The sequence below is a fragment of the Dreissena polymorpha genome, chromosome 8 (genome assembly GCF_020536995.1).
Source record: "Dreissena polymorpha isolate Duluth1 chromosome 8, UMN_Dpol_1.0, whole genome shotgun sequence".
Classification (NCBI taxonomy): Eukaryota; Metazoa; Mollusca; class Bivalvia; order Myida; family Dreissenidae; genus Dreissena; species Dreissena polymorpha.
The window spans coordinates 48,642,756-48,669,799 of NC_068362.1; the positions used below are offsets into that span (position 1 = coordinate 48,642,756).

Below are 27,044 nucleotides of genomic sequence, written 5' to 3' on the forward strand. Positions count from 1 at the left end.
CCGATAATACATAGGTAACTACGTGCCATAGCGGTGTACTCCGTCACATATAAGCTCGTTACAACTTTAAACATCTTCAAATCTTCATGAAAGTTGGTCAAAATACGGATCTGGAAAATATCTAGGCCGAGTATGAGTTACGTACATCACAAACTGGGTCACCAGGTCAAGTCTTAAAAACACATGGTTACCACACTAGGGGCCTTATTTATTACTTAATCTTGGTTAAACTTTGTCAAAATGTTTACCTTAACAATTTCCAGGTCGTATTCGAATCTGGATTGAGCGCGTCTAAAAGTTTCCGGTTCGAATATTAAAGAAATACCTTAATTGTAACCACTCCACAGACCACATTGATAACTCCATCTTAAGAAACTGGGTCAGAATGCTTATTTTAATATTTTCCAGGATGAGTTTGAATCTATCGATATAGGTAACGTGCGTCCAAAAAATAGGTCACCGGACAAAATCTAAGAAAAAATGAGACCACTCATATATAAATATAACTAAAACTTGATGAAAATAGGTCAGAGTTTGTTTTAACCCTTTGCATGCTGGGAAATTTGTCGTCTGCTAAAATGTCATCTGCTGATTTTCTAAAATTAGCATTTTCTTCGATTTTTTTCAAAGAATATTATCAGAATAGCAAACAGTTTGGATCCTGATGAGACGCCACATTCTGTGGCGTCTCATCTGGATCCAAACTGTTTGCAAAGGCCTACAAAATTCGGTTCCCGCACTGAAAGGGTTAACTTCTACTCCGAGCTGGGATATGGGTCACGGAAGTTTGAGAAATAGGCACCATATCAATTTGGAGGACCTTGTCGTAGCGGCCACATTTATGAGTAAATCTCCATAAAACTTGATCATGGTCAGAATGCTGGCATTATATTAAGTTAATTTAAATCTAGGAAACATACGTAAAAACAAAGTAAACGAAATCAATCTTTTCTAAAAAAAACAACATAGTTAACAGTCTAGCTAGAGGAATGTGTATGATAAGCAGAGTAATTGCCACTACAGGACATTCCAACATTATTTCAAGTTTTTCTTTAGTCGGGGCTAAATAAAGTTATAAGAGAGAAATATACAACGTTAAAAACAACACCAAGGGAACAAAATATAATGATCAGTATGAACACAATCCATGTATTGAATACAGAGAAACTGATTAGCAGAAAATTGATAGGTGAGTACATACAATGTAGTGTTCTTATTACAACATGCAAACATTTTATTATTAAGCATTAAATTAAGATTTATTGCATTTTTACAACTTTATAAAGAAAATGGATCTAATAAAAATGCTGTAAAATCGATTTAACAAAGCTTGCAATTTTACTGTTATTATAATAGATTTTTCAGTGACTTACATGATTTGTTGAAATTTAAGCACTTTATTTTTTTTTAATAATAATTCGGGATAAATAGCTCTCTTTGCGTAAAAAAACCAAAAAAAAAAAACAAAAAGAGGTATGTCCAACATCTCCTCATTTACATAGTGCCCTAATATCTATGATTCTGTTATCTGTAACATGTTTTATTTGTGCAGTGTAACCTCCAAAACATTTGGTGTAACGTAACCATTTACAATCATCGTCATGTAAACGCTTGGCGAAAATCATTAAAGTGACTTTGATGTGATTTAGCGAAAACATACTCCTTATTTCCTAAATTTTAACGTTTTATGCCCTTATTTTATTGGTAAGTGTGAACTTATGAATCTACACTTAATATGAGTAAAGGTGCTACCTAATTTACGGGCAAAAGCTTTTTTGATAACCATGTATTTTTAATGAATATTAAATAACGGACAGTATTGTGTTCAAAATATTATAGTTCATTAGTTGTTTTAATAATAAAGTAATGAATCCAAAAAAATCAATCTTCAAACGAGCAACATAATCCTAACTTTAAGATCTAGCATCTTATAATTTTAGCATACACTGATTTAACATAATCAAAATAATGTGATGTGTCAAATCAATTTTGATTGACAGGATTTTTTTATTATCAATGTATAATTATGTGGAACAGAAAGAATGCATACTTGTTTTGCAATTAAAATAGTTCATAAATACAGGTATCTTGCAGGGTTCTAATTTTCTTTCGCAAACTATTGTCAAATATTTTAAATTTTGTCACCACTAAAAAACTAGCAATTTGTAGCAATTCATAAATCACAGTCTAAACTGCAAACACTTAGTTTGTAGCTGTATAGTTACAATTTGAATGAATGCAAATACACACAATATTATATCATCCATATATTTTTTTATTTAAACATTCAAATAACACATACAATAAAACATAGATTATCAGCAATCATATGAGCTTATTTATATGTCAGTCATTGTCTTTCTTGGCTAAGCCGCTAGCAGAAGCATGTAAATGATGTTAGTATATATATTCAGTACATATATAAAAAGGTATTTTGTATTGTGTGGAGATACAAAACACTTCACACCATTTATTTGCACATAAAATAAAAGTTACACAATAAGTACAGGGTTCGCCAAAACCGTCGGTCCGCCGGACCTGACCGGCAAATTTTTCTAAGGACCGACAAGTGATTTAAGATAATCTGTCCGACTGACCGACACAATCGGATGAAAAATGGTTTCAAAAAGATCACTCAAAGTGTATAATATGCTATTGGATAAATAGAAGGTAAATGCTTTTTGTTCAACTTCTGTCAAAATCCTTTTTTTCTTACCTTCATTTTGATGTTTTGATGTTTAAAGTTGGATTAGAATTGACTATCACATGCGAGTTCAAAATCAACGGTCTTTGTTAAAAAAAGCAACCGAGTGCGTCCGCCATTTTATTTGTTCCATTTAATTTCTCCACAACAAAAACCGCATGAAAACTTGTTTCAACAGGCAATTGTGAGCATTTGTGTTAAATAGTTTCATTATTATATTGTTCTGGAAAGCATATATTTTAATTTACACACCAACAATTTCTGAAATCAAAATTAGATTATTCACCCGATGTACTATATTTCGGATATTTTAAATTCGGACATAGGGATATTTATGTTTTGATTTGTTGTTGATAGTTTGTAGCAATATGTTTTGTGTTATTTCAGACAACAAGAATAGATGGTGGTAATTTTCATGGGCCTTTCTATCAAGAAATAGGTGTGAAAGACATTCATTTAATTGAACCTGGAAATCAACCACCTCAGCTAGTCTTATTTATAAGACGCGCAAAGAATCTAGAGATACTTTTTATATGGGCTAAATTCTTTGAAACTATTACCCATATAAAAAGTAGCTTAATATTTAAGAGCGTCAAAAATTTGGACTACCACGTCAGCTAAGAGAAAATAGGTGTTGTTTTAGAACTTGTGAAATCGGCTAATTAACAGAAATTGAAGTCATCCAATGAGTGTGAATGGGTGTGTGAGATTAAGTCAAACTTGATTGGATGTCACCCTAACTTTTCAAGAACACGGATCTGTAGAGCTGTGCAGGCTAAAAAACAGTTTGACAAAAAGAAGTCGAAAAAGAATACCTTTGGTTTATATGTGGTTTATTATTAATATAATAATTGTTTAATTATATCGACTTCGGACATGTTTTTATTGTATTTTAATGTGATCAAAACCTATAAACACTAAAAAGGTACTCTCTTTTGTAGTGTTTTGCTGTTATAGTTTAGTCGGACAGTGGGACTGACAGAAACTGATTTGGACTGACAAAAATTTCAAGTCTGTCAGTCCGAATGACTGACAGATTTTTCAAGTTTTGGCGAACCCTGTAAGTAATACTAAAACACTGTCATCAACTTACAAGAATATGTACGTACATTGTATATAAAATTACGAAGTGATGTTTTCTGTTGAAAAACTGTGGAATCAATGAAGTAACATTTTATTACCTTTTACAAGATTAACAATGCTGTTTTTTTATTAGCGCATTATCATGGAACAGCAAGTAACAACCAATTTATTAATCATGCAAAAGGAAGGAAATATTATTAATGGCATTATGCATTAACTAAACAAGCTATTTGCTACTGTTTAGAATTACACTATATTACTAAAAATGATCACAACAGGTACTTAGTGCTTTTACATACTTGTGGTAAGTTTTGTATTTCTAGTTTGATATTTATTGGCAGACACTTGTCTATATACAGACTAAATTTGCATGGGAACCTTCATATTTCTTCAGCATAATTGCATTCAAATTGTTAATTTAACAACCCTTTGACAATGTTTGCAGATCTGATCTTTAATGCCATAGCTGATTTTTATTTATAGATAGACAGATATACATTGTAGACTTTTCAAAGTTCTACAAAAGTTCACACATGTTCTATCCAAGTAAACCAACAGAAACAATAAATAAGATCACAACAGCTAATAACTGTGTTGATAGCTTGGAAACTTTGATAGTTCAGGAATGTCTCAGTTGATGATTTCTGGAAACAAAAACTGTCAATGTTGCTCGATAGAATGGTTTTTGTGATGCCCAGCTCTTGCCTTGGCAGAACATCCTCTAAAAACAGAAAACCAACAAATATCTTAAAATGTGATAAATGATGCAGACAATTTATAAATGTCCTGTTTTTGTTGTTGATTTCGAATCTGAGAGATTTGTTACGAACGATTTTGGTACGAAAATCCAACGGTATTAGATTTTGTGGTTTTAGGCCTTAACTTTATTATAGTGATATGTAACCTTTCGGGATATCGGCTAAGTGCGAGCAGACGCGGTGTAAATGCGTTTACAATAAGCTAAAATACTTAAAAGTTAAATCTGAATATCGTTAAATTTTGTGCATAAATGTGTTTCTGATGGATAAAACCACAACGCACCAAAATATTGCTCATGATCACACGTAAAACTGCTTTCTGAGAGCGAATGGAAATGCGTCACGTATTCTGACAAGTAAACACTGGACGCTGTATGCGCAGTGGTTAGCTCCCCTTAAAAATTTGAGAGCTCGAAATCAACGCCGATGTTCATGAATTCAGCGAATCATTTTAAGCTCACCTGAGCACAGCTTGCTCATGGTGAGCTTTTGAGATCGCTTTTTGTCCGTTGTGCGTTGTGCAGCGTCAACATTTGCCTTGTTAACTCTCTAGAGGCCACATTTATTGTCCAATCTTCATGAAATTTGGTCAGAAGATTGGTTTTAATGATATCTTGGATGAGTTCAAAAATGGTAACCTTTGCTTGAAAAACATGGCTGCCAAGGGGCGGGGCATTTTTCCTAATATGGCTATATATGGCTATAGTAAAATCTTGTTAACACTCTAGAGGCCACATTTATTGTCCAATCTTCATGAAACTTGGTCAGAAGATTTATCCCAATAATATCTTGTACGAGTTCGAAAATGATGCCGGTTGGTTTAAAAACATGGCCGCCAGGGGGCGGCGCATTTTTCCTTATATGGCTATAGTAAAACCTTGTTAACACTCTAGAGGCCACATGTATTGTCCTATCTTGATGAAATATGGTCAGAAGATTTGTCTTAATGATATCTTGGATGAGTTCGAAAATGGTTACGTTTGCTTGAAAAACATGGCTGCCAAGGGGCGGGGCATTTTTCCTTATATGGCTATATAAGGCTATAGTAAAATCTTGTTAACACTCTAGAGGCCACATTTATAGTCCAATCTTCATGAAACTCAGTCAAAAGATTTATCCCAATAATATCTTGGAGGAGTTAAAAAATGATGCTGGTTGGTTGAAAAACATGGCCACCACGGGGGCGGGGCTATTTTCCTTAAATGGCTATAGTAAAACCTTGTTAACTCTCTAGAGGTCACATTTATGTTTCGATCATCATGAAACTTGGTCAGAAGATTTGTCCCAATGGTATCTCGGATGAGTTCGAAAATGGTTTTGGTTGCTTTAAAAATATGGCCACCAGGGGCGGGGCATTTTTCCTTATATGGCTATATATGGCTATAGTAAAACCTTGTTAACACTCTAGAGGCCACATTTATTGTCCAATCTTCATGAAATTTGGTCAGTAGATTGGTCTCAATGATATCTTGGATTAGTTGGAAAATAATTATGTTTGCTTGAAAAAATTGGCTTCCAAGGAGCGGGGCATTTTTCCTTATATGGCTATAGTAAAATCTTGTTAACACTCTAGAGGTCACATTTACTGTCCGATCTTCATGAAACTTGGTCAGAAGATTCATCTCAATAATATCTTGGACGAGTTCAAAAATGATGCCGGTTGGTTGAAAAACATGGCTGCCAGGGGGTGGGGCATTTTTCCATATATGGCTATTGTAAAACCTTGTTAACACTCTAGAGGCCACATTTATTTTCCGATCTTCATGAAACTTGCTCAGAAGATTTATCCCAATGATATCTTGTACGAGTTCGAAAATGATGCCGGTTGGTTTAAAAACATGGCCGCCAGGGGGCGGCGCATTTTTCCTTATATGGCTACATTTGTATGTATGGCTATAGTAAAATATTGTTAACACTCTAGAGGCCACATTTATTGTCCAATCTTCATGAAACTTGGTCAGAAGATATCCCAATAATATCTTGGACGAGTTCGAAAATGATGTTGGTTGGTTGAAAAACATGGCCGCCAGTGGGCGGGGCATTTTTCCTTATATGGCTATAGTAAAACCTTGTTAACAATGGTAACCTTTGCTTGAAAAACATGGCTGCCAAGGGGCGGTGCATTTTTCCTTATATGGCTATATATGGCTATAGCAAAATCTTGTTAACACTCTAGAGGCCCCATTAATTGTCCAATCTTCATGAAACTCAGTAAGAAGATTCATCCCAATTATATCTTGGACGAGTTAAAAAATAATGCCGGTTGGTTGAAAAACACGGCCACCACGGGGGTGGGGCATTTTTCCTTACATGTGTATATGGCTATAGTAAAACCTTGTTAACACTCTAGAGGCCACATTTATTATCCGATCATCATAAAACTTAGTCAGAAGATTTGTCCCAATGATATCTTGGATGAGTTCGAAAATGGTTTGGTTGCTTTAAAAACATGGCCACCAGGGGCGGGGCATTTTTCCTTATATGGCTTTATATGACTTTAATTAAACCTTGTTAACACTCTAGAGGCCACATTTATTGTCCAATCTTCATGAAATTTGGTCAGAAGATAATAAATAAAGGTCCCAATGATATCTTGGATGAGTTCGAAAATAATTATGTTTTCTTGAAAAACATGGCTGTGAAGGGGCGGGGCATTTTTCATTATATGGCTATAGTAAAATCTTGTTAACACTTTAGAGGCCACATTTACTGTCCGATCTTCATGAAACTTGGTCAGAAGATTCATCCCGACAATATCTTGGACGTGTTTAAAATGATGCTGGTTGGTTGAAAAACATGGCTGCCAGGGGGCAGGGCATTTTCCTTATATGGCTATAGTAAAACCTTGTTAACACTCTAGAGGCCACATTTATTTTCCGATCTCCATGAAACTTGGTAAGAAGATTTGTCCCAATTATATCTTGTTTTCTCAGGTGAGCGACTTTGGGCCTTTCAGGCCCTCTTGTTGTTTAATGTAGACAAATTATCAGTTAACAAGAGTTTGACTTATAAAGCATGTGTTTTAAAATCTGTCAACTTAAAATTGTAGATGAAGTCATTTATAGGGTGGGATCAACAGATACACATGCTATATTTTTTTAATTTCATGATCCTTATATTGAGTGAAATGTTCAATTACAGACTGGTGACGCAGGTCTAGTTCCTGTGCAATGTTGGAAGTCGGGAAGGAATTTCTCGTGCCTCTCAGTTCCACAAGCAGTTCAGACAAAACACTGTCAGTTCTGAATGGGTCTTCAGGTAAATGTGTGACCTTGTGTTAAAAAAAACTACAACAAACTTATTATCCCCCGCCATAGGCGGAGGGATATTGTTTTGGCATTGTCCGTCTTTCCGTCCGTCCGAAGCCTTATCTTGGAAGTGCTTTGGCGGATTTCATTAAAACTTGGTATGAGTATATATATGGATAAGAGGATGATGCAAGCCAAATGGCATTGTACACCATCTGTTAATAATGGAGTTATGGCACTTTGTATCTTGAAAAAAATGCGTTTTTGAGTGTCAAATATAACACTTTTGAGGTCAAATATAACACTTTTGTGTCCAGAAGCATATTGGCGGGGGATATAAATTCAACGAATTTGCATGTTTAACTTGTTTTCTTTTAAATCTGCTTCAGTAATGTTACTTATTTACCAAACCAGATTTCTTGCTACACGTATAAAGATTAGCACAGTGTACCATTATAGTGTCAGTAATGAAATACACCACTCTAATAAATTTGTCGCAAGTTGCGACAAAGGCGATCAGCATTGAAACCCCTGAAATTGGCAATACAGCTTTTTGTGGGTTTTTCTTCACATCATAATCCTAAAAAATATTCATACTGAATGCTTTCTTAAATAATAAATCCATTGTCACATTGTCTATGTTAGGATCAAACTGCTTTGACAATATCAAAATAAATGGTTAAGATAACACACTAAAAATAAATTTTCATTTTTTTATTTCATCTCCTATATCTATCATTCACTGAATGTTTCTGTTTACTTGGCTGGCAAGCTGGGTTGGTAGAGCGCTCTGCTGCAAATCCAAAGATAATATGTTCGATTCCAGGCCAAACCAAATAATTTGTGTGGGGATAGGCTATGAAATCCTTTCTTCTTCCTTTCTACCCATACCTCAGATTCAAGCAGAGCAGTTGTAAATGGCTGGCAATGATATGTGCACTGAATAATATCTATAGTACTGGTAAACAGCTAAGCAAGGAAAAGTGTGTTGGTTGACTGTCCACATAAAAAACCCATCAGATTCTTCCTTAATTAAATTTAAGTTTGCTTCAGAACTAAACATGTGCACAATGATTACATTGAGGTATTAAGGTACAAGGATTCCCTTCATTGGGAATTTCAGCTCAGGGGTACTACCTTGCTAAACTCTTTTCCACTTAGAGCCAAAGTGGAAATGACAATGTGCAAACAGCATAAAACAAGAACAGTCTGCATGTAACTCGCAGTCCGTTCAGGTTCTTTGCTGTTTGCTGCTTATCAGTATTTTAGGTTTGGTGATAAAGCCTTTAAAGGGGCCTTTTCACGTTTTGATAAATTGACAAAATAAAAAAAAATTGTTTCAGAATCGCAAATTTTCTTTGTAGATATGATATTTGTGAGAAAACAGTAATACCGGGTACTGAACATTTACCATGCTCTAAAATATCAATAATATAAATCTTTTGACGATTTAAAAACCTGAGAATTATAAAAATGGCAACGCAAAACGATTGAATAAATTGGAGAGTTCTGTTGTTGTCGTTATATTTTGTGATACTACGAGGATTGCTTATATAAAGTATAAAATTCATCACTCATTGTATAAGCACGGATGACCGAGAGGTCTAAGCGATAGACTTTTACTCCAGTGGTCAGTGATTCGAGCCTAGTTGAGGGTTTCTTTTTTTTCTTTCTTTAAGTGTATTCTTGTGTTTTACTGGAGCTTTTTGGATCCAATGCATTTATCAATATAAAGCATTTAATGACAAACTTTAATACATGCCAAAATCTGAGAAAAGGCCCCTTTAAAACTTGAATCTAGAAAGAAACGTCTTAAATTGAATGTAACTTTGTAAGGGACATCAAATGGGTAAATGGGGTTTTATGCATGTGCGTAAAGCGTTGTCACAGATTAGCCTGTGCAGTCTGCACAGGCTTATCAGGGACAATACATTCCATGTTTATTATATTTATCGTTTCAAGAAAGTCTCTTCTTAGCAAAAATCTAGTTTTTGCGGAAAGCGTCGTCCCTTATTAGCCTGTGCGGACTTCACAAATCCCTCATGAAACATAAACACATTTTTTGAAAGATAAATATACCTTTGAAGAAAAAAGATGCCAGCATTTCTGGCTTTATTTATTTTTATTTTAAGTGCTGGCTTTGCAGCTTATCTCTGGTATTATTAACGTTGACTTAGATTTGCATAGGCAGAAAGCTCCGTAGACATTTGCATTAAATCAGGTAACCAGTGAAAGGTACAAAACAGAGATGTTTACAGGCAATACAACACTAATAAGTTTAAAAATGACTTCAAATACTTTATCAGCAGTTGCAATAAGTATGCATTAATTTGCAAAACAAGTCTGTTATTTTACAGTTTCAGCTATATAGTGATAAAACTCATAACATTTTTTGGTTACAGACAGCAATGTTGAGATGACCTCAGCAGATGGGGTGATAGGGTCGGGAGCATCACTGCAGTGTTTCACCCAGACCACAGACATCGGACCGACCATCAGTGTGCCGGACAGCTCGGACATCACCCTGGCTGGGCTGGATGACATGCCGGAGCACCTGACTGTGACAGACCATCACCTGGAGCAGCAGCTCAAAGTCGATGGTCAGTGTGTTTTTTTCTTTTGCTCTATATTTTACAGGCGGTTTCTTTTTTATTGGAAAAAAAAGTGCAATGAACCATTACATTCGGAAAAAATAAACTTAATATGATTATAAATAACAGTATACCAATTGTTTGTAAGTGCATGTTTAACTGCTTTCTAAAATGTATAGTGCTAGAGAATTAAATTATTGAGTTTATTGGAAAAGTTTGGCATATTTTGGGGGAAATTTCAGTCAGACATTGAGGGAAAAAAATGTTACTTTTTGCCCTTGGGAAACAGCCTTTTTTTAAAATTTTTGCAATTTGGAAACAGCCTGTATTAGGTTGTTTTTTTTTTAATTTACTGATGGTATGGAGAACTAACGTTTTTTTAAGCATTGTTGGTGTAAACATTGGAACTTGCAACCAAACAATGACAGAAATATTCCATTTGAATCAACTTACTTTGGAAACAACTGACATTTGAACTGTATACATCTTTGTAAAAAAATAATGTTGTGAACCATCAGAACATGTTATGATGTGAAGGATATTACGCTTGTTTCCTTACCTCAAGGCTCCACTTAGAGGTTAAAAGTCAACTTTAACCATAAAACACATTAATTTTGACATAAGTGGATTTTTTTTAGAAAAAATGGAATGTGGGGGTATTCCTTCAAACAAACGAAACATAAATATCATTGCAAGATTGAACACCACTCATTTCATTGCAGGTGTCCTATCCAGTAACTCAACTATTCTTCTACCAGATAATTTAGTTTTATTTGACACTTCTAAAGGGTGAGTTAAATTGAATTAATTATTGCTATTTTACATTTAATATTTAGTCCACGTTATGGGTGTTTTGATTCCCCCTTTCGAATAAGGCAGCATATAGAAGTCAAACTTATGGATCAAACGTATGCAAATCTCATGTTTAACCCTTTCATTGGGGAACCGAATTTTGAAGGCCTTTGCAAACAGTTTGGATCCAGATGAGACGCCACAGAACGTGGCGTCTCATCAGGATCCAAACTGTTTGCTATTCTGATAATATTCTTTGAAAAAAATCGAAGAAAATGCTAATTTTAGAAATTCAGCAGACAACATTTTAGCAGACGACAAATTTCCCAGCATGCAAAGGGTTAAGATGAAAGGCAGGCATGCTAACTCCACAGAGGATGGGGCTGGGGTCTTTTGTGGGTGGAATGTTGACATTGAATACCATGGGAAAATCAAGAATGTTTTTTGTTAACTTAAATATATTCTTTGTAAAAATCAACAACAGCATTGTTGTAATAGCATTTAAAAACTTTATTTAAATAAATTACCTTAATTCTTAAATTTCAATTAATAAAATCTTTCACTATTGGCTATGAGCAATTGCTGAAGCTAATGGCTGCCTGCCCTTGCAGACTCATCTTGTCTGTGGGAAACCAGGACGGTCTGAACTACACGGCCAGTTTTGTGACAACCAGCTCCGACAGCCATAGTCAAACATTGAGTACATCGAGTCTGCCAGGTAGGGTGTGTGTCAACTGAGTCTGCCAGGTAGGGTGTGTGTCAACTGAGTCTGCCAGGTAGGGTGTGTGTCAACTGAGTCTGCCAGGTAGGGTGTGTGTCAACTGAGTACGCCAGGTAGGGTGTGTGTCAACTGAGTCTGCCAGGAAGGGTGTGTGTCAACTGAGTCTGCCAGGTAGGGTGTGTGTCAACTGAGTCTGCCAGGTAGGGTGTGTGTCAACTGAGTCTGCCAGGTAGGGTGTGTGTCAATTGAGTCTTCCAGGTAGGGTGTGTGTCAACTGAGTCTGCCAGGTAGGGTGTGTGTCAACTTCATGCACGCAGCAGGACCAGTCTGCAAGTTCTTGAAAATCATGTCATATTAACATTTATCGGGAACAAAAAACTACAAATACACTCATTGAAATCGTAAAAAACGATAGCTTGTAGAGCCTCTTTGGTGTGTCATGTACTTTTGAAGATAAATATAATTTTAATGTTTTTCCTTTCATTAGATCTGATTGTTTTTGGTAAAAGTGGGCTTCCAGGATTGAAAAGTTGCCTATCAGGTTTATCTCACTGATTGTAATATATTTCTATATAATTCACTTCTAAACAAACTCACATTTTTTATGTCCCCCACCCACTATAGTGGGGGACATATTGTTTTTGCCCTGTCTGTCTGTTGGTTTGTTTGCGCCGACTTTAACATTTTGCAATAACTTTTGCTATATTGAAGATAGCAACTTCATATTTGGCATGCATGTGTATCTCATGGAGCTGCACATTTTGAGTGGTAAAAGGTCAAGGTCAAGGTCATCCTTCAAGGTCAAAGGCCAAAAAAACTAAATCAAAGCGGCGAAGAAGGGGACATAGTGTTTCTGACGAACACATTACTTGTTTTAATCTGCATTCTTCAAATAAAAAATAAAAAAAAATAAAAATAGGTATAACTACGCCCTCTACCATGTTTTGCAGGTACCATATTTACCAATCTACTGCCATCTGCCATATTTTGCACGTACCATATTTACCCATATACAGCCCTCTACCATGTTTTGCAGGTACCATATTTCCCCAGATACAGCCCCCTCAACCATGTTTTGCACCTACCATAACACACTCTTTACCATATATTGCACGTACCGTAATGCACTCTTTCTTCTGTTTTGCACCTACCATAATGCACTCTTTACCATGTTTTGCATGTACCATAATGCACTCTTTCCCCTGTTTTGCACATACCATAATGCACTCTTTACCATGTTTTGCATGGCCATAATGCATTGTTTTCCATGTTTTGCAGGTACCATATTTCCCCAGATACAGCTGGTGGGAGATGACTCAGGGAGTGGGGTGTACGAGGCCAGCTCTGATGGCACTGTGATGGTTCCCGTCTCCATCTTCCAGAACACACATACACTCGTCACCATGGGCAATGAGGCAGACGAGCAGGTAACCAGTATTTTTCTTATGATTTATGGGCTTAGGCCTGTTAGTGTATGCAACCTGTTAGTGTGTGCAAAGCTAGCTGGTTAAGTGTAAGACTTGTTTATTTTGTATTAAAATACTTATTCATACAGCCATGTCTAATTCAGCCCTTGCACGTATTTATTTAGACTGCTAAACTACAATAAATTTGTTCTTCTGTTTAAATAAAGTGGAAAACAAATGGCAGTGTGTACTAACAGTTTGTTTTTTTACAAATTAATTTTTTTTCAAATTAACAATTTTACAAATTAACAATTAGACATACTTTTGTAACAATACCTATTGATTTGTGTGCAATGCTTTACAGGAAATGGACTTGATTATATCCAAATGGTTATGATAACAACTGCAAAATTATTGATAAAAACCCACTATTGATCAATGGTTGATTGACAAGCATCTCATGGTCAAGTGTTCTTAATGAAGAGTGATGCAAAAACAGGCAGAAAAGGTTGAGTAAGACTTAAAGCAATCTTGAACAAGCATACTTTTACATTATTCTATTAAAATTTGTTCTAATCATTTGACGGTTATATGAAACTTCCATAACAACATCTTGGTAAACCTAGAAGAAGTGATGTAGGTTTAACGGTACTTTTCTTTACAGCCAAAGAAGAAAGGTTGTGGAGGCTGGCCTAAAGGAAAGAAAAGAAAGAATGGACCTGTTGTGAATACACCTCGCAAACCCATGACAGGGTATTAATAATTGTGTGTATTGTTTGTAAAAAAAACTTTAGAAACAAATATTTGTACTTCTCTTGAAGCTCTTAATCTGTTACCAGTACATGAGCATTCAATGAAGTTCTAGTGCCTCAAAAGTGTTTATTCTGACAAAGCTGGCTGCCTTTCTGGCAGCTTGTTATATCAAGGTTTTCTTATTGCCCTCCTGCCAAATGCGTGGCATATAGGACAGATATTGGGAGATCAGATGTTCATCCAGCTCAATTGTTCCGCAATCTTGGAAAACTGGGCAAATTGGATGAGTGTTAAGTGTCATCCCACATTAGCCTGTGCAGTCTGCACATGCTGATCAGGGATGACACTTTCTGCTTTAATGAAAATTTTCTTTTAAAGGCAGTCTCTAATAAATCAAACTTCAGTTTAGTGGGAAAGTGTCATACCTGATAAGCCTGTGCAGTCTGCACAGGCTAATAAGGAATGACACTTTCTGCTTTCATGGAAATTTTCTTTTAAAGGAATTCCCTTATAAACCAAACTTCAGTATAGTGGGAAAGTGTTGTCCCTGATTAGCTTAAATGGACTGCTCAGGCTTTTCAGGGACTACACTTTATGCACAGGCAATTAGCCCAGTTTTCCCAGAAAGTTCTCAATTGTCTCATAAGTTAAAACTATTCAGGTAATGATGATGGGAACTTGATATTCTCTCTTCAGCTATGTGATACTTTCTGCCATTCTATCTTCAGCTATGTGATATTTGCTGCCATTCTCTCTTCAGCTATGTGATATTTGCTGCTATTCTCTCTTCAGCTATGTGGTTTTTGCTGTCATTCTGTTTGAAACTATGTGATATTTGCTGCCATTCTCTCTTCAGCTATGTGATATTTGCTGCCATTCTCTCTTCAGCTATGTGAAATTTGCTGCCATTCTCTCTTCGGCTATGTGGTATTTGCTGCCATTCTGTCTTCAGCTATGTGATATTTTGCTGCCATTCTCTCTTCAGCTTTGTGGTATTTGCTGCCATTCTCTCTTCAGCTATGTGGTATTTGCTGCCATTCTCTCTTCACCTATGTGGTCTTTGCCGCCATTCTCTCTGCAGCTATGTGGTATTTGCTGCCATTCTCTCTTCAGCTATGTGATATTTGCTGCCATTCTCTCTTCAGCTATTTGGTATTTGCTGCAATTTTCTCTTCAGCTATGTGGTATTTGCTGCCATTCTCTCTACAGCTATGTGGTATTTGCTGCCATTCTCTCTTCAGCTATGTGGTATTTGCTGCCGTTCTCTCTTCAGCTATGTGGTATTTGCTGCCATTCTCTCTTCAGCTATGTGGTATTTGCTGCCGTTCTCTCTTCAGCTATGTGATATTTGCTGCCATTCTCCTTCAGCTATGTGATATTTGCTGCCTTTCTCTCTTCAGCTATGTGATATTTGCTGTCATTCTCTCTTCAGCTATGTGGTATTTGCTGCCTGGTTCTCTTCAGCTATGTGATATTTGCTGCCATTCTCTCTTCAGCTATGTGATATTTGTTGCCATTCTCTCTTCAGCTATGTGGTATTTGCTGCCATTCTCTCTTCAGCTATGTGATATTTGGTGTCACTCTCTCTTCAGCTATGTGGTATTTGCTGCCATTCTCTCTTCAGCTATGTGATATTTGCTGGCATTCTCTCTTCAGCTATGTGGTATTTGCTGCCTGTCTCTCTTCAGCTATGTGATATTTGCTGCCATTCTCTCTTCAGCTATGTGATATTTGCTGCCATTTTCTCTGCAGTTATGTGATATTTTCTGCCATTCTCTCTGCAGCTATGTAATATTTGCTGCCTGTCTCTCTGCAGCTATGTGATATTTGCTGCCATTCTCTCTTCAGCTATGTGATATTTGCTGTGAAGAGACGTCAAGAGCTCAAAGTGTCCAATCCTGAGATGACCTTTCCAGAGGTCACCAAGTTGATGGGTCAGGAGTGGTCCAATATGGAGGAGAATGAAAAAGAGGTTTGGAGCTTACAATTATCAAAAATGTAACCCTTTCCCACTCAGAAGCAAAGTGAAAATGGCTATGTGAAAACAGCATAAAACCAGAACAGTCTGCAAGTAACTCGCAGTCTGTTCAGGTTTTAATCTGGTTGTTGCTCATCGGAAATTATGGGTTGGAAATAAAGCCTTTAAAACTTGAATTTAGCAAGAAAGGTATTTAATTAAATGTAGCTTTCTAAGGAACTACACATGTGTAAAATCAATTTGAGTGGGAAAGGATTTACTCATTTCTGGATTTATTCTTTGCATATATTGAGGAAACCATTCAGTTTATCATAGGTATTCTTGTTATTTGTTGGTTGTAATTCATGAATTATAAACAGGATGTAAGTTGTACCTATTAATGTATACATGTGTTGTATTGTTCAAATTTTTTGTTACCACATACAGTACATAAAATACGAAAGTGTAAAGTGGACTAATTTTCCCAACTTGTTTAGTACACCAAAATAAAGTTTGTCACATGCATGTTTGCCCCCAAATTGGTTTTAATGTATGGCATGGCGTTTGTAATTTGTCGGGATAGTTATTTTTATTTATTGTATGCTGAGCTTGAATGTTTACATTTAACATTTAGATAAAATTGGAATTGCACTGGTTTTTTGTTCCCCATTTAATATGGTAAATGAAAAAGAAGATGACAAAGAGCTAGAGACTATTCTCTAAATTTGCATTCTCTTTCACAATGTCATTAATGATCAATATACACAAATTATGTTGATTGTTCAGTTGTATGATATAAGAAACACCAAAAAACAACTACATGTACAGCACATTTTGATGGCGCAAAATTGTTACGTAATATAATTACATTGATTTTATGACCAAAAATTGCACCATTCTAAAATGAAAACAGTATAAAATTGAAAGAAAAGTGTTAATTTTGGTTTAAAATCTAATTGTATTGAACCTATATCAAAATTGTATATCCTCTCTCTGTTTTTTCAGAGGTACATGAAGCTTGCAGAGGAAGACAAGGAGCGTTATGTGTTGGAGATGAAGGAGTTTCAGCACTCAGACCAGTACCAGACCTACCTGAAGAATAAACGTCAGTCAGGAGACCCTCTGAACGGAGTGGGTGATGGTGATATCCCAGCCATTGATATAGAGGTAAGTAAGGTGATATCCCAGCCATTGATATAGAGGTAAGTAATGTGATATCACAGCCATTGATGTTGATGTGAGTAAGGTGATATCTCAGCCATTGATATTGAGGTGAGTAGGACTCAGACCTGTACCAGACCTACCTAAAGAACACGTTAGACAGGGGACCCACTGAAAGGAGTCGGTGATGGGGATATCCCAGCCATTGATATAGAGGTGAGTAGGGGGATATCCCAGCCATTGATATAGAGGTGAGTAGGGTGATATCTCAGCCATTAATATAGATGTGAGTAGGGTGATATCCCAGCAATAGATAGAGGTGAGAAAGGTGATATCTCAGCCAGTGATATAGAGGTAAGTAGGGTGATATCCCAGCCATTGATATAGAGTTGAGTAAGGTGATATCTCAGCTATTGATATAGAGGTGAGTAAGGTCATATCTCAGTCATTGATATAGAGGTGAGTAAGGTCATATCTCAGTCAATGATATAGAGGTGAGTAAGGTCATATCTCAGTCATTGATATAGAGGTGAGTAAGGTCATATCTCAGTCATTGATATAGAGGTGAGTAAGGTCATATCTCAGTCATTGATATAGAGGTGAGTAGGGTGATATCTCAGCCAGTGATATAGAGGTGAGTAAGGTCATATCTCAGTCATTGATATAGAGGTGAGTAGGGTGATATCTCATCCATTGATATAGAGGTGAATAGGGTGACATTTCAGTCATTGATATAGAGGTGAGTAAGGTTATATCTCAGCCATTGATATAGAGGTGAGTAAGGTGATATCTCAGCCATTGATATTGAGGTGAGTAGGATGATATCTCAGCCATTTATGTGAGGTAAGTTTAATGATATCTCAGCCATTGATATAGAGGTGAGTATGATGATATCTCAGCCATTGATATTGAGGTGAGTAGGGGAATATCCCAGCCATTGATATAGATGTGAGTAGGGAAATATTCCAGAAACTGATATTAAGATCAATATGACTAGGTCCCATCCATTTATAACTTGACAAATAATAACACAATTCAATAGAACTTCTTTTTGAAACTGTATATGCAGCAATGGGAAAATTGTTTTCGATAGGCTTTTCATATTTTAAAAAGTCAAAGTTATCAATTTGTAAGACTGCATTGACAATACATGTACATTAAAAGTAACATTTTTTCTCATCTCATCCCTCCACAGGGCAATGACGGAGACGAGCTGTACTGCAGACTGTGTAACCAGGTGTTCATATCAGCACACAACAAGCGGGAGCACATGTTTGGCAGGCAGCACCTCCAGAACATCTCCAGTAAGTGGCTCAGTGTAACTGTCCATAGGCCAAGAATGGAGTCAGAATAATGTGTTCTATAAGTCAAGTGTAGGGTGGAAACAAATAAGTAATAAGCTGAGCGTATGGAAAGTTTGGAAATGACATAAGAGTTGAGTAGGTTTTTGGTGTTTCTAATATCAGACAAGTTGACATTCAACATATGTGTAATCCAAGTGTATGATCAAAGCCAATACTTTATATGCTTAATGAATGGAAAATTGTGTAGTGAACACGACAAAAACAGTATTTTTTATTTTATTTATAACTTTATTTTGACAATCAACAAAAGAAAATGTCTGGATAGTGTGCATTTCTATGATCATAGCTTCCTAAAACACTAATAACACCTGTTAATCGTATTTTTTGTAAGCTGTGTTACCTTGGTTAGGTTAAGATTTTGTGGGATTCAGAGAATATCTATGATAAAATCTTTCTTACAGCCAAATAATGTTGATATTTGTTAATTCCAAGTTTGACTAAAAATAAAAGCAATTTTTAAAAATTCAAATTGAAGTTACACTTTTTTTCTCAGATTTATCTCTCAGAATCGTTAGGTGAACATTGGCCCAAATGTCACTCATAATATCAGTTCAGTAACCATGGTTACAGTGCGTGTCACTCATAATGTCAGTCCAGAAACCATGGTTACAGTGCGTGTCACTCATAATGTCAGTCCAGTAACCATGGTTACAGTGCATGTCACGCATAATATTAGTCCAGTAACCATGGTTACGGTTCATGTCAGGTGAGATCAGGCGTGACATGGAGGAGCAGGAGGCTCAGAAGGCCCAGCAGCTGTACCTGACGACCGGTCTGGACCAGTACGGGGAGACCGTGGCTGTCTCCATGGTAACGGAGGGGGACTTCAACCAGGACTCCTCTTCCCTGGATATCAGTGACTTCATACAGCACTTCATGGAGAAGAATAGAAGTGAGTGGTCTCTCAGGGTTTGTGTTTGGCGTGTGTGTGTGTGGGGGGGGGGGGGGGGGGGAGATCTAGAGAGAAATAGTAGGGTGCTATGCCCTGCTTCTTTGGACTCTTACCCAATAGGAGTGTGGATGGGTCTTCTCATACTAGTAAAAAAATAATTCATGTACCTTTTGTTTATATTTGAAAAAAAGGAAAACAACAAATATATCTTTATATAAAAAATAAACTATATCTGTTGATTAAAGTTATTCCTTGGACTTTGCAAATTGTAAGAACACGTCAAAAGACTGGACGGACTTCCCACTCTGCCCCTCTACAGCCTCAACCTGCTCCTTGATTTATTTCATTAGAAGTTTTATCATCAATTTCTCCTTTAGATTATTTAAGATTTGTTAATAGTTCACAATTTGTATAATCTGACGTGACTCACCAGAAGGGATTTCATATTGTATTTTAGTTATTTTGAAAAACCCATTAACGTTCCCTGCTTATTTGACGCAGATATGTATATGGATTTATGATGTAAATTTTCTCAATTTTAGTCTTTCTTATAACAAAATTGATTTAGTCTAGTATTGTCATTCATTTTTGATTAATGCAAAAAAACAGCATGTGGCTATATTTGGTTTATATTGATGTCAAATTATCATTATACTGATACAGAAATGTTTGCTTTCATTCTTATAAGGTTGTCTGTTTAATGGAAGATTTTTTTTTCTGCACCTAAGTTGTATTTCTTCCTTGAAGGTAGAGACAGAGAAATACGACTTTTGGAAAAGGCCCAGGAAAGTTACACCAATGAAAAACTCATAATGGACAAACACTTCAAAGAATTACAGGTGCATACTTTTGTTCTCTGACTTAAAATATGTGTTTGCTCAAACAGAGCATGCAGTACATTTTCAGTAAAAACATGACATTATGAATGTCCTATAATTGTCGATAAATGCGGATCCAATGACAATTAGAATAGGTTTACTAGTGATCTTGGCTATTGAAAAATACAATAGAGGACCATTATCAGTTTGCCATTTAATATGACATACATTTGGAAAACCAATATTCAACTTATGAATAAAAAATAATGTTAATAATACTTAACTAACATTCAAACATGGTATCGAAAATGTCAGGGTAACAGAGTGAATAATGGGTCAGATTTTTATATAAAATCTTGCTTTTAAGTAGCACAAGCCAGAAGGGTGGGTAGACAATCTTTGCAATGCTGTACACAATTTGCGTTTATTTTTTTTTATTCCTGTCATATTTTCTGAAATGTTTTAGCCAGTCTTCACGAACATTTATATAAAATGTTCTTTGGAAGGACTTTTGCGAAACATGCACATGCTTCAAGCATCATCTGATTTGCCAAAGGCCATATTTTTTATCCAATTATGAAGAAACTTGACAAGAATGCTTATCCTTACAATGTATAGGACGACTTTGATTTTGAGTATTGTGCGTCCAATCTAGATAAAACTTTGTCAGAATCTTTATATCTACAAATATGAAATCTTGGTCTCCTGCATCCAAAATCTCGGTCACTAGGTCAAATCTTAGAAAAAAACTTTTTAGCGCTGTAAATGTCACTTTTATGACTCAGCCTTGATGAAACTTGTTCACAATTTTTATCTTGAACATATCTGGGTCTAGTTTGAATTAGGGTCCTATAACAAGGGCACCAGGCTTAATGTGAGAGACCCTTGTTTGTACTGATTAAGCCTCTTTAATGACTCAATCTTGATGAAACGTGGTCACAGTGTTCATTTTAACAATATACAGGCGGCAAACGAATCTTGGACATGTGCATCAAAAAACTAGTTAACCTGGTAAAATCTAAGAAAATTCTAGTAGGAATGTGAGTCTTCTGGGTCAAAGTTATTGTTCACATTGTAAAATCATAAAAAACTTGTCACAACTCTTGAGGCAATATTTATTAATCAATATTGATGAAACTTGGTTAGAGGGATTATCTTGGACATTATATAGGCTGAGTTCAAACTTGCATTATGTGCGTCTTAAAACTACGTTACTACGTGAAATCTTCGAAAAGCAATCTTACCACGCTAGAAACATCATTAATAACTCAATTTTGATAAAACTTGGTCAGATTGTTGACCATGACAATATCAAGGCCATGGTTGATCTGGGTCACATGGGATTAAAACTAGGTCGCCTGATCGAGGCTATGACCATTGGTGTACCCTGCTCTCTGGTGAGTGCTTCGCTGTCTAGTTGTCTTATCATATGAGCCGTGTTCTGAGAAAACTGGGCTTAATGGCTGAATGCATGTGCGTAAAGTGTCGTCCCAGATTAGCCTGTGCAGTCAGCACAGGCTTATCACAGACGACACTTTCCGCCTAAACTTGATTTTCGGTAAGGAGGGACTTCCTTGAAACTAAAAATACCATAAAAGCAGAAAGTGTTGTCCCTGATTAGCTTGTGCGGACTGCACAGGCTAATCTGGGACAACACTTTACGCACATGCATTAAGCCCAGTTTTCTCAGAACCCAGCTAATATGGTGATTTGTAAATAATTTCACACATGCTCTTTAAGTGGCCATCTGCCAAAATTATTCAAAAGAAAAAAAAATGGCAACTTAACCTAAAAGTAATTTTTTGCTTAAAAAGTTGTGTACATTTAAATTTTGTTTAATGTGTTTGACAATATACACAAATGTTCCTTGGATGTCCTCTACCTAAGATTGTCACTTTCCAAGCCATTGCTAAAATAGAAATACATATTAAAGCATATTGTTTCTTATAAAACAATTTCACAAAAATATTGATTTGGTGGTCATTTGTTGATTTGGTGGTCATTTGTTGATTTGGTGGTCATTTGTTGATTTGGTGGTCATTTGTTGATTTGGTGGTCATTTGTTGATTTGGTGGTCATTTGTTGATTTGGTGGTCATTTGTTGATTTGGTGGTCATTTGTTGATTTGGTGGTCATTTGTTGATTTGGTGGTCATTTGTTGATTTGGTGGTCATTTGTTGATTTGGTGGTCATTTGTTGATTTGGTGGTCATTTGTTGATTTGGTGGTCATTTGTTGATTTGGTGGTCATTTGTTGATTTGGTGGTCATTTGTTGATTTGGTGGTCATTTGTTGATTTGGTGGTCATTTGTTGATTTGGTGGTCATTTGTTGATTTGGTGGTCATTTGTTGATTTGGTGGTCATTTGTTGATTTGGTGGTCATTTGCCGATAGATTACAAAAGGATCAGCTCCATTGCACAAAATATCTACTTGGGCTTGAGCTATAATGATTGTGTGTCAATAAAAAATCCAAAATCTTGTTATGCCCCCGGATCGAAAGATCGAAAAATTTTGGCCTGCCTATCTGTCTGTCATTCATTCATTGTGTGTGTCCCAAAACTTTAACCTTGGTTAAAGTTTTGCAATAACTTTTGCAATATTGAAGATAACAACTTGATATTTGACATGTATGTGTATCTCATGGAGCTGCACTTTTGAGTGGTGAAAGGTCAAGGTCATCCTTCAAGGTTAAAGGTCAAATATATGGCTTCAAAGCAGCGCATTAGGGGGCATTGAGTTTCTGACAAACACATCTCTTGTTATATATGTACATGTAATTTTATGTCATTACTTTAGGATACTGTTTTCAGATTAAATATTTGTATTTTCTTTCAAAACTCATATAGTCAGCCCTTTTACTTGCCGAATATCAAACTTCCATACTTTTTAGCTAACCTCAACATAAAACATAAACAAATAAGCTTACATGGGGTTCCTGCATTTGTATCTTGTGAAACACATCAAATATAAAAGTACCTAGTTAACCCTTTGCATGCTGGGAAATTTGTCGTCTGCTTAAATGTTGTCTGCTGAATTTCTAAAATTAGCATTTTCTTCGATTTTTTTCAAAGAATACTATCAGAATAGCAAACAGTTTGGATCCTGATGAGACGCCACGTTCTGTGGCGCCTCATCTGGATCCAAACTGTTTGCAAAGGCCTTTAAAATTCGGTTCCCGCACTGAAAGGGTTAATATCTGTTTCTATTTTCGTTTAGGAGATCCATACAAAGCTTGATGCAGACCTGAGCAATTTGAAGGCGTATGGCATGTCGTTATCAGCACAGGTTGACGCCCTCAAAATGGTGCCTACACTGTTTGGTGTCATCAACTTCTGACATCTCCTTTGTTTTGTTATTTATTTATATTTTGTTAATTATACTTGATTCAGTTTGTACATGTGTATGTTGTTTTTGCTTTGTGTCGATGTACTATGAGTTTAAACTCCTTTGTTTTTTGCTCAACTGCATTGAAATCCTAACATGTTTGACATGCTCGAGTCTGTTTCCTGGGTGTAACCTGTTCTTGTGAATTAAAGAAAAGATTATGTGGATACTCTGACAGTTAATATCGAACTAGGAACCTGATGGGTACCAGGTGGACACCAATATACAGTATATCAACCCGACCTCATAAAAAATTAATACTTGATGTCACTTAAATCCATTTATGCCTAGCGTCCTGAAAAAAGGACATTGCAAACAGCGTAGACCCAGATGAGACGCCGCATAATGCGGCGTCTCATCTGGGTCTCCGCTGTTTGCTTAAATGAATTTCTTTATGGAATATTCTAAATATAGAAATAAATATACTTAACACCCCTAATTTTGGAAATAAATTGATCCAATTTAGAAGGATGGGAGAGTCCACTGGCCATAAATGGGTTAATCAAATTCTCAGTGCATTATCAGGGTAAAGGATCACGTGACTTTGTGGAGTTCCCCTTTTAATTTGTATTCACGACGGAAAGTAGTGCTTTATTTTAAATTTCAACTAGTGCATAAAAGACAGAGTTTTATGCTGCTAATGGCAATATGAAATACATCGGAATTACTTTATGTAATGAGCCTGTGTTTTTGTTTAAAAAATCGGTATCTACTGTGTTAATTGTACGCGGTTATGCCTCACGCAACGTGAAATTTTGTCAACGATTTCAGGCGTATTCAATGATTTATTCTTATACATGAAGATATCGACACAAACTGCAAGAAAAACTGTATTGTATGCACTACAGATTTGTGCAAATGTATTTCAATAGCTTAAGAAATTTGCAAAAAAAATAATGTTCTTAACGATGTGTTTACATTCTTTCCTGTGTGTAAAACCCGGGAATTCCCGTTGATTCTGCACCCTGATTATGCAAGGTTGCAATGTCAATGCAACAGACTTCTTGAACAAAGTTCTTAAAATGAGTAAAACCGTATATTTTACCATTGACCATTCAGGCACTGTAAAGATACCCCTACGTTAATAAAATAGTTTCAGATTAAGAAGAGCCACTCAGTATTACATTATTTCGCTCTTTTTCATGTTCAAATACAAAGCAGTTACTATCACATCTATCTGGGGCGTGAATATATGTATCTCGGAAAAGCAAGCTTTTGGAAAACCCCACTAATCTGCTGGTACAAATAAAGGTGACCGAAAATCACACACTTAACCAACCGATATGATTTTAATCAAGCTATCATTGGTTGACATAATGGACCAGCGTTGTTTGCACCGGGATAAGTGGGGGTCTCTAAACTCGAGCGAATGGCGGGGTCAGTCTATTATTCGATATGTCAAGACAACTCTGATCACTGAAGCACAATCTGTTCTTCTGTTATGTATGCGCAATGTGAATAATGGAAATAGCTACAACTCAAAAGTCTGTATTCTTAAACGTCAAAAGCTTTATTAGACTACATGCACAGTATAACAATACATACTTACATAGTAACAGGATTTCCACCAGACATTCATAAAAATATCACTGCATGTTAGGGTCTTAAACAATCTTGTTTTCATGTGTTTTTTGTGTTTGTTAACAATTACATATCACTATATGGTAAGTTGTGCTTATATATTTATTCAATAGTTAACGCACATGGTACCGGTAATAACCTACAAATTTTCTACAAAAAGTACAAATAAGAAAATTTTGACAAAAACTGGCTTGTATTCTATAATACATGCATCTATTGTGAGAAAATTAAAACACTGTAAATCATTGGCTATTTAATGCAATTTTTACGAAGAAAGACATTGAATCCAACTGGATAATATATTAATTAAATTTTAATTCGTTCGCAGTTCTTACATCAATTTCGAAAATACACAAAATTTTATAACATTAACACAACAGTACTGTCAACCATCTTGACATGTTAAAACATGTTAGGGGCAGAATTCGCGACAAGAACATCAATTTCGCACTTGGAAGAAATATGTACATTTTTGCTAGTGTATGCTACGATTTATTAATGTTAATAACATATCAATATCACTGTTGTCAGCACCCATACTAACTGATAAATTTGTTTGTTTACTGCTTTCATAACTTACGTAAACATTAGAGATTCTAACTCTTATCCAATTTTCAGTCGTTTCTCGTCACGTTTTAAAATACATGGACAAAGGCAAACACTACTCTCACAGAATCTACAACTCGACACTACGACCATATCACCCCTACAGTCTTTTGTATTGTTTAACAATGAACACATGTAGTAAGTACCCATTCCACTCAGTGCTAGCCCTTACATTAGAGTTTTACAGTGCATTAAGGGAGACCACCCTTAAAAATTAGCACGGGAATCTGCCTTTGCTTCAAATAATCCTCTCGCCAAAATTGCTGCATCAATAAAAGTATGCAGCGCCCCATAGGAGACCAATGTCAGAAGAACAGAAGTCAAAAGAAGCACACGAATCTGCATTGCTTCGTTCAATGCTTTCCTCTAAATTGGGTGTTTACAGCACACCACGGGAGACCACCTTGAGAAGTTAACTATTGAATCTGCCTTGATTACCAGTGGTTTTACCTACACTGCATTTAACACAGCGAATCAAGGAAACCCAATGTGGTAATGTGGTGCATGATCTTGACTTGCTTTACACCGTGATCTCCCCAATATACAGTATACAGCACATAAGGGAGAACATCGAGAATTTAGGACAGGAATCTGCTTTGCTTCACACCATGTTTTCCCTTATTTGGATTAATATATCACATTAAAGAAAACCACTAAGAGAATGTTGCGCAGGATTATGTCTTTCATAAAACATGGATAACCCCTATATCTTATTTATACCGCGCATCAGGAATGATCACTGTGAAATGTTGGCGCGGGATTCTGCCTTCCCTAACACAGTGATATCCCCTATATTGGATTTTTTTAGCAAATCAGGGATGATCACTGTGAACAGTTATCTCTGGATTCTACAGCTCCTAACACAGTGATCTCCCCTATATTGGATAAAAACATCACATCAGAGGCGATCACTGTGAAAATTTAGCGCTTGATTCTACTTTGTCTAACACAGTTATCTTCCTTTTCTTACACAGTGATCTATTGATCTCTTCTACATTGAATTTTTAACATAGCATCAGAGGAGACAAATTTTAATAGTATTAAAGTTCAGTCCTCTGACTTCCAGGTCAAGGTCGAATAGCGTTATTGAAAATAGCCGTCGTCGTCTTCATCATCCTCGGAGGTGGCGTTGGCGGCACTGGTCTGGTTGTACGTGACATATTGGACTGGACACTGGTCATTCATGATAAGAGACTGAAACATAACCCTTGGCTTTGTTAGCAT

The 27,044-nt window shown here is 36.1% G+C and overlaps 2 protein-coding genes across 5 annotated transcripts in view; one reads left to right on the forward strand and one right to left on the reverse strand.

The window, feature by feature from the left end:
- Window positions 1-1,573: 1,573 nt before the first annotated feature.
- LOC127841761 (high mobility group protein 20A-like) lies at window positions 1,574-27,025 on the forward strand. Of its 4 annotated transcripts, none has more exons than XM_052370811.1 (13): window positions 1,574-1,704; window positions 7,687-7,803; window positions 10,196-10,393; window positions 11,107-11,173; window positions 11,788-11,894; window positions 13,176-13,324; window positions 13,968-14,056; window positions 15,905-16,028; window positions 17,019-17,180; window positions 18,370-18,478; window positions 19,245-19,430; window positions 20,178-20,269; window positions 26,887-27,025. In XM_052370811.1, exons 2-13 carry the CDS (start codon window positions 7,716-7,718, stop codon window positions 26,899-26,901), a joined length of 1,386 nt encoding a protein of 461 aa, XP_052226771.1. In that variant the 5' UTR covers window positions 1,574-1,704; window positions 7,687-7,715; the 3' UTR covers window positions 26,902-27,025. The 4 variants fall into 4 exon arrangements, with proteins under 4 accessions (XP_052226771.1, XP_052226773.1, XP_052226770.1 ...); XM_052370813.1 differs by having other exon boundaries at window positions 20,182-20,269; XM_052370810.1 differs by lacking the exon at window positions 26,887-27,025 and adding an exon at window positions 23,466-23,642.
- The window catches only part of LOC127840510 (synaptic vesicular amine transporter-like), a 40,306-nt gene continuing 38,386 nt past the window's right edge, over window positions 25,125-27,044 (reverse strand). Inside the window, exon 14 of the mRNA XM_052368926.1 lies at window positions 25,125-27,014. Coding sequence (XP_052224886.1) covers window positions 26,904-27,014 — 111 coding nt within the window. The 3' untranslated portion in view covers window positions 25,125-26,903. The remainder of the gene's footprint in view (window positions 27,015-27,044) is intronic.

Excerpts from the sequence above, each read along its gene's own strand:
- LOC127841761 (XM_052370810.1), top strand. The coding sequence starts at position 7,716 with ATGTTGGAAGTCGGGAAGGAATTTCTCGTGCCTCTCAGTTCCACAAGC. Across the intron at positions 11,174-11,787 it reads TTATTTGACACTTCTAAAGG|ACTCATCTTGTCTGTGGGAA; the intron begins GTGAGTTAAATT and ends CTGCCCTTGCAG. Across the intron at positions 20,270-23,465 it reads AACACTTCAAAGAATTACAG|GAGATCCATACAAAGCTTGA; the intron begins GTGCATACTTTT and ends ATTTTCGTTTAG.